Source organism: Esox lucius, chromosome 15 (genome assembly GCF_011004845.1).
Source record: "Esox lucius isolate fEsoLuc1 chromosome 15, fEsoLuc1.pri, whole genome shotgun sequence".
NCBI lineage: Eukaryota > Metazoa > Chordata > Actinopteri > Esociformes > Esocidae > Esox > Esox lucius.
Window position 1 is genome coordinate 3,414,067 of NC_047583.1, and position 15,719 is coordinate 3,429,785.

The following is a 15,719-nucleotide window of genomic DNA, read 5'->3' on the forward strand; positions in this document are numbered from 1 at the left end:
TGAGGGAGAAGACTACAACAGGGCTCCATGTGTGTTGTGGCTGAGATGGTTGGAGGAGAGAGGGAGTAGTGATCTGAGACGTAGAAAGGACTTGGAAGATCTTTGCCTGACTGGCAAGTAGGGGCGGGGCTGGGTGAGGTCAGGAGGAGGAGAGTGGACAGATTTCTTTGGAGGCAGATGTTGGGAGATTGAAGCTGCCCAGTAATATGAGTGGTGAGCTTTGGTCTGGGAATGAAGTTATCAGCAAGTTTTTTTTAAATATAATTTTCCATTTTATTTTTTTTGTGAAAAAAAACCAACAACTACAAGTATCAATACAAAAGAATTGCCGTAATAAAATCATAACATATAGTACAGGGACACACTGTAGCTACAGCACTGAAATGTTGCAGAAACAAAGTAAAAACCAAAAGCCTTTTCAAAAAAAACTTAAATGAAAGATTTTGACAGGAGTTGATAAGGGACCACATAGTTCAATGGCAGTGGCTTTACGAAAAACTACATTGTCACACAATACGACCCAGAAATGTATGCAGTCCTCTACTGTGAGAGTGCCGATCAGGATTTTATGAAGGCAATACTCACTGGGAAATGTGAGACTTCGGTTCTAGAAATGACCCTGTGTTTGGACATTTCTAGAGTGTGAAAATAATAGGCAGGCTGAAGCATTATACTATTGGCAGTGCTTTTACAGCAAACATAAGAAGTAAAAAATAAAAAATATACATTATAATGCAATACACTGGCACCATTTCCATTGTTTGTGATCACTTGGAAGAAATGATAAGCACATGACAAGCAGCTGAAATTGAAATAAGTATGTTGGTGAAAAATGGGTAGCGCTAATGTATTTCTCTTCAATGACAACTCATATGTTATATTTATTTCTATTTACATTAAGTATGTACAACATCTTTATCATAATCACTCACATGTTTTACAATATTTACCACAGGAAAAAAATTACAAGGAAGTGAAATTGTATTTACAGAGGCAGTGATTTGGTCTGAAGTTTGATTGTGGAACTAGTGAAGCTTGTCTTATTTTGCTCCATTGGTCTTTTTTCCTGTTGGCCTGGCCAATAGAGTCTCTCAAATGGCAGTGCTTGATTGGTTGATATCGGCAGGCAGTTTGATTGGCTAGACATTTCCAGTGGGTGGGCTGTACATAGAATATGGCCAACCTTTCTTTATAACTCCATGAGGGTCACCTGAAACTGACCGCCCATGACTTCAGAGATCTCTATGAGGAATGCTGAGTGGTTGCTGTAATGCTCGATAATGTTGTCATCCATATTGACGTAAATCCTGAAAGACAACAAAGAGCAGATTAATGTCTTTATTTCACAGTATGTGTAACAGGCTATGAGTTTTGTCAAGGCCCTGAAATGCTGCAACAAGTCATAGAGAGGGGAAAAACAGAGAGAATGGCCTCCAATCCCCTTTAACATTTCAAACAATTAATCAGCCCAGACACCTTTTTTTCCCAGAGGGCAACCAGTCTTTATGGTAAATAAGGCTTTGATTTTAATCAAGCAATCTGCCTGCTCACGCTACCCGGAGGCTAGGGACTGACTGCAAGTGGAAGGAGAATGCTACCAGACTGGTTGGGTTCCCTGTGATTTGCCGGCACTCCATCCCTGAGGATAACTCATCTTATGTCAGACTTATGAGACCTCCTTGGGCAGTGCGAACGAAGAGCCATGTTAATTCGGGGGGGCAACGCGTTGAAGTTACAACCCTTTATTGTCAGGGATGCCAGCGTAAGGACGAAAACTAGAGGCCTAGATCTTACGTTTAAAAATGTCACCTGCACAGTAAAGTTAATTTAAATTCGAACTGATTTCAATATTATAGAGTATTTCCGAAATGCCAAAGCTGCTGATTGGGTTCTACGTTTTCTTTTTCACCTCAAAGACTAGTGTCAGTCAGCGGCAACCACCTGGCAACGGGTTGGTTTTCGCAATACGGTGCCACCCTCATCTCAACCTATCAGATCCGTCTTCTTTCAACAAAGTCAATAGAACAAAACACTTCCTGGTGTAGCTAAGGGACAACTAGATCAGATCAGAGAAACATAAATACTGTGAAGTAAAATAATCGGGTGACTCATCCGGGCTGGTTTTAAATTCTTCCGCCCTGTCTCTCTTGGAAGAGCTACTTCAAATTCCTGAAAACTGAGCTAGCCAGCTCACCTAGCCGGTCTGTCAACTTGGGTTTGTTTCCTAACGAAGTGAAAACTTTGAAAATTCAACTAAGACTGACTGTAAGTAAATTATATCCTGCTGCTCACCTATGAAATCAAATAAATGTTTCTTCAGCATTATTTTGCTAAAGTATTTTGCTAAAGTGGCTAGTAGCTAATGCTACTAGCCACTACTGCTAACGATCAAGCATTGCTAATGCTGACACTGGTTCTGCGCTGTACGAATCCCTGTGCCTTAGTAACTTACCCTCTTTTGCATTTCTTGTAGATTTTCCCAATGGTGTCCTCTTGCATGCAATATTTTTCAGATATCTGAGAAAGGAACAAATGAAGGAGGAGTGTCAATCTCAATTACAGGGTTTCCTCTGGTCGTGCTTCCGACCTGAACTAAGTTTAAATAGACTCTGGACTAAGCCCATATTTATTAATTATTACAATTTGTACTCTTAATATGTTTACTCGGCACAGCCAGAAGAGAACTGGTCACCCCTCTGAGCCTGGATCCTCTCTATGTTTCTTCCTAAATTTCGGCCTTCTTAGGGAGTTATCCCTAGCCACTGAAATTCAACACTACTGTTGTTTTCTCTTTGGGGTTTAAAAGGTTCTGTAAAAGCACTTTGCGACAACTGCTGAATGTATGAATTCATTTCATTGATTGATAAGGGCAGGTTAAGGTTAGGTAATGAGGAAGTATCACAGGTGTCCTACTCACCGCTTGCCTCAGTCCTTTCAGTGTTGGGGTGTTGAGCATGAGGGCGTCAAACACCTCCTCGGTCGCTGTTCTCACGTAGAGGAGAACTGCAAAGACAGGACCGCAGAATGGGTCAGACACTGGGGCACCGCTCGTGTGTGTTTCTCTTGGGTTTGGATTGGTCAGTTTGAGAAGTGCACAGTGTGTTGACATGGATTTTTCTTTTACCTCGCTGTTTCTCGTCCCATCGGGTCTGTTTGCTTGGAGGCGGGCTAACGCTGACCGGTTCTACCCTATCTGGGTACATTCTTTTCAGTGAGTTCCTCTCCACTTCTTCTAGTGTCGTGGGTGGCGCCTACAAAGAGAAATGAGCATGAGAAAAACCCTTATAGTTGCCATATGCATTAGCATCACTTCATGTCATTGTAAAACAACCATAAGTAGGAATTTTATCACAGCTGAAGATGTCTCCCATGACTCAGTGGAACTACGCCGTGAGCTGTGACGCAGATCCAGAAACAAACCTTTTCTATCTTTTTAAACGATCACAGACGTTGGTTAGACAAACTGTCAGCGAGTCAGACTGTACAGCGTGTGACTGAACACTACTATTTCTTGCTTGTTTTAATACTAAGTTTGATTTCTCTATAAAGAGGCGGACTGTTGATGAGACAATTATCACAGGCATATGTTCTATGATTTATTACAGATAAATTGAAGCCTAGAACTTTGAAAGATTAATCACCCCATGTAAAGCAAAATTGGGGTACTCCTAACTCCCTCCTCTCTTACACATCTCTCCTCCCATACACATCTCTCCTCTCTTACACATCTCTCCTCTCTTACACATCTCTCCTCCCATACACATCTCATCTCTCCTCTCTTACACATCTCTCCTCTCTTACACATCTCTCCTCCCATACACATCTCATCTCTCCTCTCTTACACATCTCTCCTCTCTTACACATCTCTCCTCCCATACACATCTCATCTCTCCTCTCTTACACATCTCTTCTCTCTTACACATCCTTTCTCCCTTACACATCTCTCCTCCCATACACATCTCTCCTCTCTTACACATCTCTCCTCTCTTACACATCTCTTCTCCCATACACATCTCTCCTCCCATACACATCTCTCCTCTCTTACACATCTCTCCTCTCTTACACATCTCTTCTCCCATACACATCTCACCTCTCCTCTCTTACACATCTCTCCTCTCTTACACATCTCTTCTCCCATACACATCTCACCTCTCCTCTCTTACACATCTCTCCTCTCTTACACATCTCTCCTCCCATACACATCTCATCTCTCCTCCCATACACATCTCTCCTCTCTTACACATCTCTCCTCTCTTACACATCTCTCATCTCTTACACATCTCTCCTCTCTTACACATCTCTCCTCCCATACACATCTCATCTCTCCTCTCTTACACATCTCTTCTCTCTTACACATCCTTTCTCCCTTACACATCTCTCCTCCCATACACATCTCTCCTCTCTTACACATCTCTCCTCTCTTACACATCTCTCCTCTCTTACACATCTCTCCTCTCTTACACATCTCTCCTCTCTTACACATCTCTCCTCCCATACACATCTCATCTCTCCTCCCATACACATCTCTTCTCTCTTACACATCCTTTCTCCCTTACACATCTCTCCTCCCATACACATCTCTCCTCTCTTACACATCTCTCCTCCCATACACATCTCATCTCTCCTCTCTTACACATCTCTTCTCTCTTACACATCCTTTCTCCCTTACACATCTCTCCTCCCATACACATCTCTCCTCTCTTACACATCTCTCCTCTCTTACACATCTCTCCTCTCTTACACATCTCTCCTCTCTTACACATCTCTTCTCCCATACACATCTCTCCTCCCATACACATCTCTCCTCTCTTACACATCTCATCTCTCCTCTCTTACACATCTCTCCTCTCTTACACATCTCTCCTCCCATACACATCTCATCTCTCCTCCCTTACACATCCTTTCTCCCTTACACATTTCTCCTCTCTCACACATCTCTCCTCTCTGACTCATCTCTCCTCTTAAAACAGTAACATGTCTGTAAGTTCTTATGTACTGAATGTATGTGTAAATTAACACACAAACAGAGGAGGAGAGAAAGAGAGAGAGACACACACACACACACCCCCTCCCCAGTGTTTTTGCTACAGAGACTGTGGGAACTAAAGGCCTGTCAGAACAGCAGTCCTTTACCTGCTCCACTACTGGCTTGTGTCAACAACCCTGAAAAGGTGGGCTTGGTGTGTGTGTGTGTGTGTGTGTGTGTGTGTGTGTGTGTGTGTGTGTGTGTGCTGGCGTGTAAGTTTAAGCCCTTGCAGGTTAATCCGTATGTCATTCACACTTGTGTTGAGTTTCGAGCTGAGGAAAATGAACGGCCCAATAATTAGATTGTCTGATCTCGGCGTCTGCCTCTTACTCTTCCCGAACAATCTATCGTATCCCAACCCACTTTTCCCACAGCATTTTTTCCCACACTAGCCCTTTTTTCCCTCTGTGTGCGATAGCCCCAAGCTACTGTCTAGGAAAAGCAGAGAACGTGACTCAACCAACTTTTGTGCTGGTAAACTCCACAATCCCTCAAGCCCAGAGAAATAAGAAAAGGAGAAATGAGAGGGAGGATCGAAGAGGGATGAGGGTTAACCCACCAGGCCACAGCGTTGCATGTTAGACAGGTGAATTTCTGGGATGAAGAGGACAGGGTTGGTCACGTGGTCATCCAGGGTCTTGAAGAAGGTGCTGTCACTCCCCATGGAGCTGGACACTACTGACTTCTTGCCTGCAAGGGGAGAGGAGAACACTGGGTTAGAACAAGAGAACGCTGGGTTAGAACAAGAGAACGCTGGGTAAGAACAAGAGAACACTGGGTTAGAACAAGAGAACACTGGGTTAGAACAAGAGAATGCTGGGTTAGAACAAGAAAACGCAGAGTTAGAACAAGAGAACACTGGGTTAGAACAAGAGAACGCTGGGTTAGAACAAGAGAACGCTGGGTTAGAACAAGAGAACGCTGGGTTAGAACAAGAGAACACTGAGTTTGAACAAGAGAATGCTGGGTTAGAACAAGAGAACACTGGGTTAGAACAAGAGAATGCTGGGTTAGAACAAGAAAACGCAGAGTTAGAACAAGAGAACACTGGGTTAGAACAAGAGAACGCTGAGTTTGAACAAGAGAATGCTGGGTTAGAACAAGAGAACGCTGGGTTAGAACAAGAGAACGCTGGGTTAGAACAAGAGAACACTGGGTTAGAACAAGAGAACACTGGGTTAGAACAAGAGAACACTGAGTTTGAACAAGAGAATGCTGGGTTAGAACAAGAGAACGCTGGGTTAGAACAAGAGAACGCTGGGTTAGAACAAGAGAACACTGGGTTAGAACAAGAGAACACTGAGTTTGAACAAGAGAACGCTGGGTTAGAACAAGAGAACATTGGGTTAGAACAAGAGAACACTGGGTTAGAACAAGAGAACACTGGGTTAGAACAAGAGAACGCTGGGTTAGAACAAGAGAATGCTGGGTTAGAACAAGAGAACACTGGGTTAGAACAAGAGAACACTGAGTTTGAACAAGAGAATACTGGGTTAGAACAAGAGAACGCTGGGTTAGAACAAGAGAACACTGGGTTAGAACAAGAGAACACTGGGTTAGAACAAGAGAACGCTGGGTTAGAACAAGAGAACACTGGGTTAGAACAAGAGAATACTGGGTTAGAACAAGAGAACACTGGCTAAAATCAGGGGAACACTGTGTAAGAATGGACATTCTAGAATGTTTACCACAAGGGCTGGTTGTGTAGACTGTTGTCTAGGAGAAGGGTTACCTGTTGTCTCTGTGACATTGTGATGAACCATTAGTCGTGATACTAAGTTCTCTTTGTGGAACAGTGACAGTGTTCATACAAATTAGTCTAAATCAAAAAATTCAAATTTGGTTTATAGCCCAAGGGGATTTACATTTCAACCAAAGATTGAAAACGCAGAACAAATTTCCCGTTTGTGGTTTCACTGCAGATTTACTCAAATTATTTGGTCAAACTAATTCAATCATGCAATGGAGTTGAGTTAGACTCACAATCCAAAACTGCTGAAGGCAAACACCCAGGCTGTAACTGAAGAACCTATTTCCATGTTCTAAGTCAGAGAACATACTCTTAACTCTCTGTTGAATTTGTGTTAATATTGGATTGGCGGATGTAGGTTGCATTTATTTTAAATAAGCGGGTGCTGTTATCCACAGCGACCCACGACCCTGGGGGAGCAAACACAACTCTCTCACTGGGTGTCCTACATTCATTACTCCATTAGGTTCTGATGGACACCTACCGTTGTTGCCAGAGTCAATGGTGGTCTTTCCTCTCCTCTTGCTTCGTTTCCTCTCCTCATCCCTCATCTTCCTCTCTGCGCCCTGAGGAAAACCAACAGCAACACTCACAGTCACAAGTTGAACTCACTTCATTCCTGATTTTCACTGGCATTTCAACTTTTCCACCTGCGCGTTTCTCAGGTTATGATGCTATGGCCTAGCTAGCGCTTTGGTTCCGGTCATTTGACCACATTGTGCCATAGGGGGTTTGAGGGGACCACATACGTGACAGAAGAAGTCAGGCGCCTGCCGCTAAACCGGTTTGTCTCGTGTTTCAGTCAAGTGCCCAACACACTCACTTTGCTGTGTCAGAAACGACTCCTCCCCACACAGAATGATAGGGCCCAGTTGAATTGCAGAGAGGCCATGTTCGTCACCCACACAGATTTATGTAAGTAGGTCAAACTACTGATAGTTAAGATACCAAGCCTTTATAATGGAAATTACATGATATGATAAAAAATTATTCTGTATTTTAGTCTGTGTCAATTCAAAATATTTTTTGGGGGGGGAGAAAGGATCTGCGCAATTGTTTGTATTCTGAAAACGTTTTGTTTTTGTTCATCTGTATTATTGAAATAAAAAAATTCAAACACACAACACATTTCACATCCATAACGGCTTCAAACAGTGGAGTTGGAGCAAGAGAGCCGTGTGGAGATCTCTACTGACCTTATCACAGAAGATCTTCACCTGGCAGGCGGCTCTGTGGATCAGGCGGTTGGTACCGGTGCTGAAATCGTAGGTGTCGATCTGGAGGTTCAGAGGGAGCCCCTTTACGCCCTTCTGAGAGGAGAAGTCGGTGCTCAGAGAGTTGATGCCAATATAAACCTGACAGGGGAGAAAGGGACAGAACGGCGCCGCCACGTCAAACCACAGCTGTTATAGAACCTTCCTAGAATGGACTTGCTGTCCTTCTAAGGTCCTCGCGCAGGAATTGAAAGCTTGAGAATCGTTTTATAACCGTTTAGGCTTTTCCAACAGCTGTTCACTTCCGTGTTACAGAACAAATCTGAAAGTGACGCGTTATTGCCGCGGTTAGCTTGTGGCCGTGCGCGGCGGCGGCTGCCTGCTCCATCACCAAACGAATCCACGGATGGCATGTTCACGAAGTTGTTACGTAAACCGAATAAAAGTATGGGGTGACAAAACCAAACCCATCTCGGATCACGCGGTGGTATGCAGAAAGAAAAGGCTTAATGAAACATGGCAGGAATGTGTGAATCAGTGGTGGGGTGACACCTTCTCGGGTTGGCAAACCTCCACCAAAACAACAGTGTATGGCGGAACACAGTCTTGGGCGGGTTTGTGAACGTGTGAGGCCCACGACTCCAGAAAGCCCTGGCGAGGGAACACGTGTGTGGCAGTGAAGTCAACACGGATTGGTTGTGACACGCAGGGGCCTTCGGTGATACCAGGGAACCTCCGTTCCCCTCTCCTGTCCATATTTATTTTTTTCCTCTCCCTTCACCTGTAGCGAGTTTCGATGTTCCACCCCCTTTTCGCCTCAGGGGCCTGAGAGCCGATTGCGCTGAGCACTCTCACAACCACTCTTTTTTTTTCACTCCTGCCTCATGGTGACAGCCTCCTAGAGGCAAACGCATGCCACGGATTCCTCTCCTGCCAACCCCCAGCACTCCCTAATTGCTCCCGTTTCCAGCTCAACAGCGGGGGACTGGGTAAATAGTGGGATGCAAAAGGCCCCTAATACTTCCTGTGTGCGCGCGTGTGTGCGTGCGTGTGTTGTTCCACTGTAGCCCCCCATGCAGGTGCTCCTCTCACCTTGGCCTCCTCGTTGGGGTTCCAGATGAAGGACAGAGCATTGAAAGCCACCTCCTCAACGTGGCTGATCCCACTGAACACCTCCTTGTAGTCGGCTAGATAATGGACAGAAAAAAGATATCGTATATGATTGGAAGGGTTCTCCTCATTCGTGAAGATCTTATCTGATCAACAACAAAAAAGATAAAGGCTTACGAAATGCTAGAACAATAACCCCGGCCAGATTCTTATATTACATGGAGGCGTTTTGGTATTTTTCAATTGAATTCTTTAGAGCAGACAACAGGGTCTGTTTAGGTGATGTTTTTATGTGTTTGTGTACACAGTAAAAGCTGTCGTGCGTACCGATATCAATGACCCTCTGCTTGACAGTTGGCTGCCTCGCATGCCAGTGGTTCCAGCACCTCAGCTGTATCTCCGCGCTCTTGTCGTTTTCAAACACAGCCATGACCACCGTCTGGAGAGCCGAGGAGGACAGAGGGATCAGAAAAGGGAGAGGGAGAGAGAGAGAGAGAGAAAAGACAGGAGTCTTCAGACCAGGTACATTTCTCTGTGTGTGGATCGTCCATTTAGAGAAAGACAAACAACTTGGCTTCATTCAGACGTCAGCCCCTGCATTCATCACTCTAAATCCTTCATTCTCGCCTGGCTTTGTCACAAGCTATTAGCAAGGCTTGTGCGTGTGTGTTCTCTTCTCGCCTGACAAAAGAGAAGGCTGTCACCCAGGCCCAACGCCACACCTCTGTCGATGTTCCCCTTCTGACTAAGGTACTAAGGACAACTCCAGGTCTGACAGACTGACAGACACACACTGGGTTTGGCCCTGACTGATGATAAATGCACTGGCACTCTGCCTGACAGTATATAAAAAGTATGTCGACACTGCAAAACATCTCATCCACGGTGAACTGACAGATTCCGCTTTCTGGGTTAAAAAAAATGTAGGAACACGTGGCAAAACTGTAGGTTCTCCTGGGTCGAGACATAAACATTTTACTCACTTTGACTTTATTGGTGGAAAGGCTTTCCACCCCCTGGAGGGAGATGGGGTAGAATTGGCCCTTGTTGAGGTAGACCATCGGCAGCTCGGCCGACTTGTGCTGGGAGGCTTGAGGGGCTCCTAAGATGAATTGGAAGTCGTTCCTGGATACGGAACGGTGAAAGAACAATGTTATTGATCAGAGTTGCGCTTTTCCACTCCCACTGGTGTAAGAGTTACGCCAAACAGCCCAATAACTTGGATTATCAACTTCAAAGTTAGCACACTGGTGATTGAATTTGATTCCTGAGGGAACACAGCTACCTGTACTTCTCTGGTGGGGAGTTGGTGTAGGAGTCAGAGTAAACTGGGCTGGACTGCTCCGGAAAAGAATCACTGAAGGGTAGAACCTGTCTCAGGAAAATTTGAGATGGCAGGAAAAAGACAAAATCAGCAACGGAAGCGATCAGGAGTTGACAAACATGCGCCAAGGCAAGATCACTAGATGTGAGGCAAACAAAAAAAAGATTTAGTTTAAGCTGCAAGCTTACCTCAGCGGAGGCCTCGGGGAAGGCGGTCTCTGTCGGCCATTTCTGGGAGAGCAGGGAGTCGAAGATGTTGTTGATGACCTGCTTGTCGTAGTGGTCAGTGCCGGAAGTCAAGGGGCCGGCGATTTGAGGATTGGCGGGAGAGCAGAGGTTTGACAGCTTGTTGTTGATGTCCATCACCTCATGGGGGTGGCTAGAGGAAATGTTCTCGGACAGTAGCTTCATTATGTTGACGGGCGCCTCCAGGGTGACCAGCTCGGTGGAGGAACTAGTCAATGGCCTGGGTTTCGGGGGGGAAAGGAGAATCTTCAGGTACAGGACCGACCCAATTCGACCACTTTGACTGACACTCATTTAAATCAGTGGCCATTGTTTGACAAAGAGTACTTTGATTTTCAATAACACTGCCCTCCCTTTAGATAAACTCCAACTCTGTTTTTTGTATAAGTCAATAAAGCAGCATTAATGACTGAAGAAATGTGTCAACAGAGCTTTGGAATACTGACAGTGAACTGAAGGAAGTGGGGTGGGCCGAGTTTACAACCTAATCCCACTACGCGAAAAAATCTCCTTCATTTTGAGTGTCTGTTTGACAGGTCAACATCACTGCCCCACCGACGGCCATTTTCTTTTAACTGGGGCAGAAGGCGGGGAGACTCTGTCGCCCCGTCCCCCGTCCCCCCCCGTCCCCCCACCTTTGTGAGTCCGATTTGGAGCAGGTGTCCCATGGACCATAATCCCTTGGGGTTTGGATTGACATGGGGATTAGCCACTACCTCACCCAACTCTGACCTCGCCAAAGCCTTGCTCTTTCTCCACGGCTTGACTCCATGTCAAGAGGCTTGACTGGGGATGACATGGGAACTTAACCACCCGAGAACCACTTAAAATGCCCTTCGCATTCTATTCTCCCCAAACCTACGGCTCATAAGTGTCGGCCTTTCGCCCCGGTTGTGTTAACAGGTGCACTGATGGCTCAATAAAGCCTGGGCTCTTTGGTCGCTTCAGGTATTTATCAGTCTTACCTGTCGGGTTGCTTGTACGTACTGCTGTTTCTGCTACATGGCACTACTTTCTGTTCTTTGGGTGTCTGTTGAAATGAAACAACAACAGTGAGTATTATCTAATGCCTGTATACAGCATATTATGATTACCTTAACACAGACACATACACACACACAGACACATAAACACACACACAGATGACAGACACACACACACACACACACAGAGAAACAGAGACAAAGACAGATATAAGAGACACAGAAAGTGAGACAGACAGTTACCTTGGTCTGTTCGTAGGAGAGCAAGTTGTCTGTGTAGGCCCAGGAGTCCATGATGAGGTTACTGAAACGCTGGTAGTTAAAGTTCTCGTTTTGAATGCCCAATCCCAGAGTCCTGCAGCAAGCAGCCAAGGAGAAACAGGACATCAATAAACTCCAATTATGAAATACATTCAAAGGTAGCCTTTATTTTTCTTAATTTATTATTTCTTAATTAAATATTTTAAATAAAATAATAAGCTTTGCGGGAGGTGTTTTTCCACCAGACAGTAGTCTTTAGCCTTTGTGGTGCAGACTTGACAGGCTTTATGGTGTGCATGCTAATAACAGCCCTAAGCCAATGCACATACTTGCCCCTGGGCAAGGAGGATGGTTTCGATTGCAAAACCACAGATCGTAATAAGATTTGGCTGCCTGCCTCATGGTTTTCTGAGAAGCTGAACATGCTAGGGGCCATAAGCCCCACCCCCCACAAACAAACAAACAAACAGGCCCCCTGGGACCTCAAAATGACTCTGTTCCACAAGAACCGAGGGTTAACATCAGTTTACTTCGTAACGCTCTCAAGGTGTGTTTCTTGAGAACAATGTACCCTTAAATCATAGTCTTCTCGTCATAGTTTGTAGTGATCTCTGAAGTTAAATAATGAGTCTAACCTCTGAACACTACAGGACATCTACCCTCTGAACACTACGGGACATCTAACCTCTGAACACTACAGGACATCTACCCTCTGAACACTACGGGACATCTACCTTCTGAACACTACGGGACATCTAACCTCTGAACACTACGGGACATCTACCTTCTGAACACTACGGGACATCTAACCTCTGAACACTACGGGACATCTAACCTCTGAACACTACGGGACATCTACCCTCTGAACACTACGGGACATCTACCCTCTGAACACTACGGGACATCTACCCTCTGAACACTACGGGACATCTACCTTCTGAACACTACGGGAAGCCCACCACTGCAAAGAATTACTCAAGGCACCTGTTCTAGGATACACCTGTCTCCCCCTCTGTCCTCCACCCCCCCCCCCCCTCCCAAACACCCTCAGTGCACTTTACACCACCACATTCCGTTAACCTAAAGACAGACGTTCCGATGTAGAATCCCGCCTAGAGTTCTGTCTCTGCGACATCGTGCAGTTCCATACATTCCCCATGGTCTTCCACACACTCGAAGGGGGATACCTGATTCCTAGAGTCATTGTGGGCCGTACCCCTGAGGTGGGTGTCAGCGCGCTCTAGGGCAGTGTGGTTTAAAGCATGGTTCCACTCCGACACTGCTGCGGGGAGTGTGTGCATGCGGATGTGTGTGTGTGTGTGTGTGTCTGTCTGTCTGTCTCGCGTATTACAGTGTCAGGTTCTCAGCAGGATGGGCTTTTCTAACAACACATTTCACATGGGGGTCTCGTTGCACAATGTGGATGTGTGAACACACACACGCACACACGCACACGCACACACACCCGTACACACGCACACGCACACACACCCGTACACACACACACACACCCATACACACGCACACACACCGTACACACACATGCACGCACGCACACACACGTCTTAAAGAGTCTATGTGACTCACTACTGTTCAGAAGGAATGGACAAGTCAATACTTGTATAATTATCTAATCTGGTCCTCAACGGAAAGTTATGGACACAAATGGAAAAATGAAAATTCAGGCATATTTAGTGAAACCCAAAGCGGTTGAGGTTAAATGCCACCTGTCTTTGTAATTCCAACCGATTGTCACACATTTAAACTCGCCACCATCTTTACACAGCTGTTCTTATTCCACCTACCTAGGCAAAGACACAAGTCCAAACGTATTTTCTCGTACAATGACACATTCTCGTCCCAAAAACATCCAGTTTGACACCAATGCAACTAGTGTGTCACACACAGACCTGTATGAAGAAGCTCTCAACTCACTCAATCTCTTTGGTCATGACTCCAAGGCAGAGGATGTGTCCCTTGGCGTATAGTCTCCTGTGTGTGTCAGGCTGTTAGGGTTAGCAGAGAGAAGCAGGCGTCCTGCTGAGTGAGCCGGTTTGGTTCCTTGCCTGGCTCTCCACATTTATTTCATCCTGACAGGTAGCTTCCCTCTCTTGTGGCTGATTGGCTGAGGGATCTGGAGACAGGTGCCTGACAGAACAGGTGTAGAGGGGTTAACTGTTTCAGTGCTGGTGAGAAACTAGGTGTGTGGGATTGGTAATTACCAGGACAATCCTGGGCTGAGCTGTGCGCATCTCATTAGGTGTCAAATAAATGAGGGAGATTGGTTTCTCTGAGGTGTGAAATGTTTCTGTTTAGAGTGAGAAACCTAGGCTTTGAAATGATAATGTCATTTAGTATCGTAGTGATTCTCTCTGAGTTTAAAGTGCTAAGAAAGTTTAACCAGTGGTTTTGATGGCCTTATTAGCTTGGATGAGAGTTTTCACTTGTTCCTGGCCAAAATAACTTGTAGTTGGAAAGAGCTTGATATTTTAATCCATAAGTTGTTGTAACCACTGCGTGTTGAGTGAACCATAAGACGCACAAAATAAATAATGTGTTTGTGGTCTCTACAATAAAACGATCATTACGTCCAGGAATTACTTCAAAACGAAATACAGGTACATTGTGTTTTTACCTGTTTAATACAGGTACATTGGGTTTTTACTAGTTTAATGAGCTTGTGGTCATTTTTGCAGATTATGACAAATATGTTCTAACAGTGAAAACAAATTTAGGATTTAACTTACTGATAATATATACTGGTATATATTATGAAAACTGTTATATATAATGAAATTATATTAACTCACAAATCTGAATGTGCACTAAATCTTTGTATTTTGAAAATGTTATATAAAACCTCTCACATTTGTTTTATTTGAAATAGTGTTTCGATAATAATTTTTATTACCATGTCATTAAAGAGGAAACCAAGTGTCTGGTCAATAGAGTGGGGGACGATTCTAATAAATACAGACGTGATCTATATCACAATGAGTTTGAACATAGTCACCAACAGGAAGCTGTTTTGAAAGATCTCTTTAGATTGGTACACTGATAGGCTCTTTCAGCAAAACCATTGCAGGTCTCAACCGCCCTCGCCGTCTTCCGTCCCAGAGAAGAACAGGAACAAAGAAGCACATCTCAAAAACGACATAAAAATTCCTGCTCCTAGAAACTTGCTGCGTCCCGACCGTGAGCTTTTTTAACATGTGCAGGAAATCTTTTTTCAGGTATTTTCTTTGGTTAATTGAACAGGAAAGTGGTGAATGATGATAAAACAGTGTAAAGTGATTTCCATGCGTTTATGCAATTTTGGTCAATTCGCTTTCAATTCAGTCAGGAGAATTACAAGGATATTTCAATGTTTTTTTCTGATGTTTTCTTAATCCAGTCTGTGGAATATTTACACCTACACCTGTGCTCTTGTCCATTGGACCACAGAAAATATTACTCTGTGGACATTTTTAAATGTTTACGTTTTATCCATTTCAGATTTTTGCTATTTTTGCATTTTTTTCATGACATTTGTTTGTTTAACCAAAACCAAACAGTAAATAAAAGGAACCTGAGCCCAAAAAGCTTCACTTGTGACTCATCTTTCCTTATAACATTCTTTCTGGATTCTTGATGAGTCTTGACAGGTTCTTCCAGGTGCATTTTGGCAAACCAAAGTATACTTTTTGAAATGCATGGGTTCCGTTATGTTTGGCGAATACCAAACACTGCATTACACAATGCTAACTACACGGCAACAGCTCCAGTATTTGGACATTTTGGAGATGTTTTCTTGCATGAGGACCCGG

At 44.4% G+C, this 15,719-nt stretch overlaps 1 protein-coding gene across 1 annotated transcript; it reads right to left on the minus strand.

Moving 5' to 3' along the window:
- Nucleotides 1-282: 282 nt before the first annotated feature.
- Nucleotides 283-13,935, minus strand: grhl3 (grainyhead-like transcription factor 3). Its single transcript, XM_010879561.4, has 15 exons — nucleotides 13,849-13,935; nucleotides 11,896-12,007; nucleotides 11,635-11,699; nucleotides 10,613-10,889; nucleotides 10,386-10,471; nucleotides 10,084-10,225; nucleotides 9,428-9,539; nucleotides 9,083-9,177; nucleotides 7,973-8,131; nucleotides 7,261-7,342; nucleotides 5,586-5,716; nucleotides 3,125-3,251; nucleotides 2,918-3,003; nucleotides 2,453-2,517; nucleotides 283-1,307 (listed from the first exon to the last, which is right to left on the minus strand). The coding sequence occupies exons 1-15, from the start codon at nucleotides 13,863-13,865 to the stop codon at nucleotides 1,190-1,192; spliced, it is 1,674 nt and encodes a 557-aa protein (XP_010877863.2). The 5' UTR covers nucleotides 13,866-13,935; the 3' UTR covers nucleotides 283-1,189.
- Nucleotides 13,936-15,719: the final 1,784 nt, after the last annotated feature.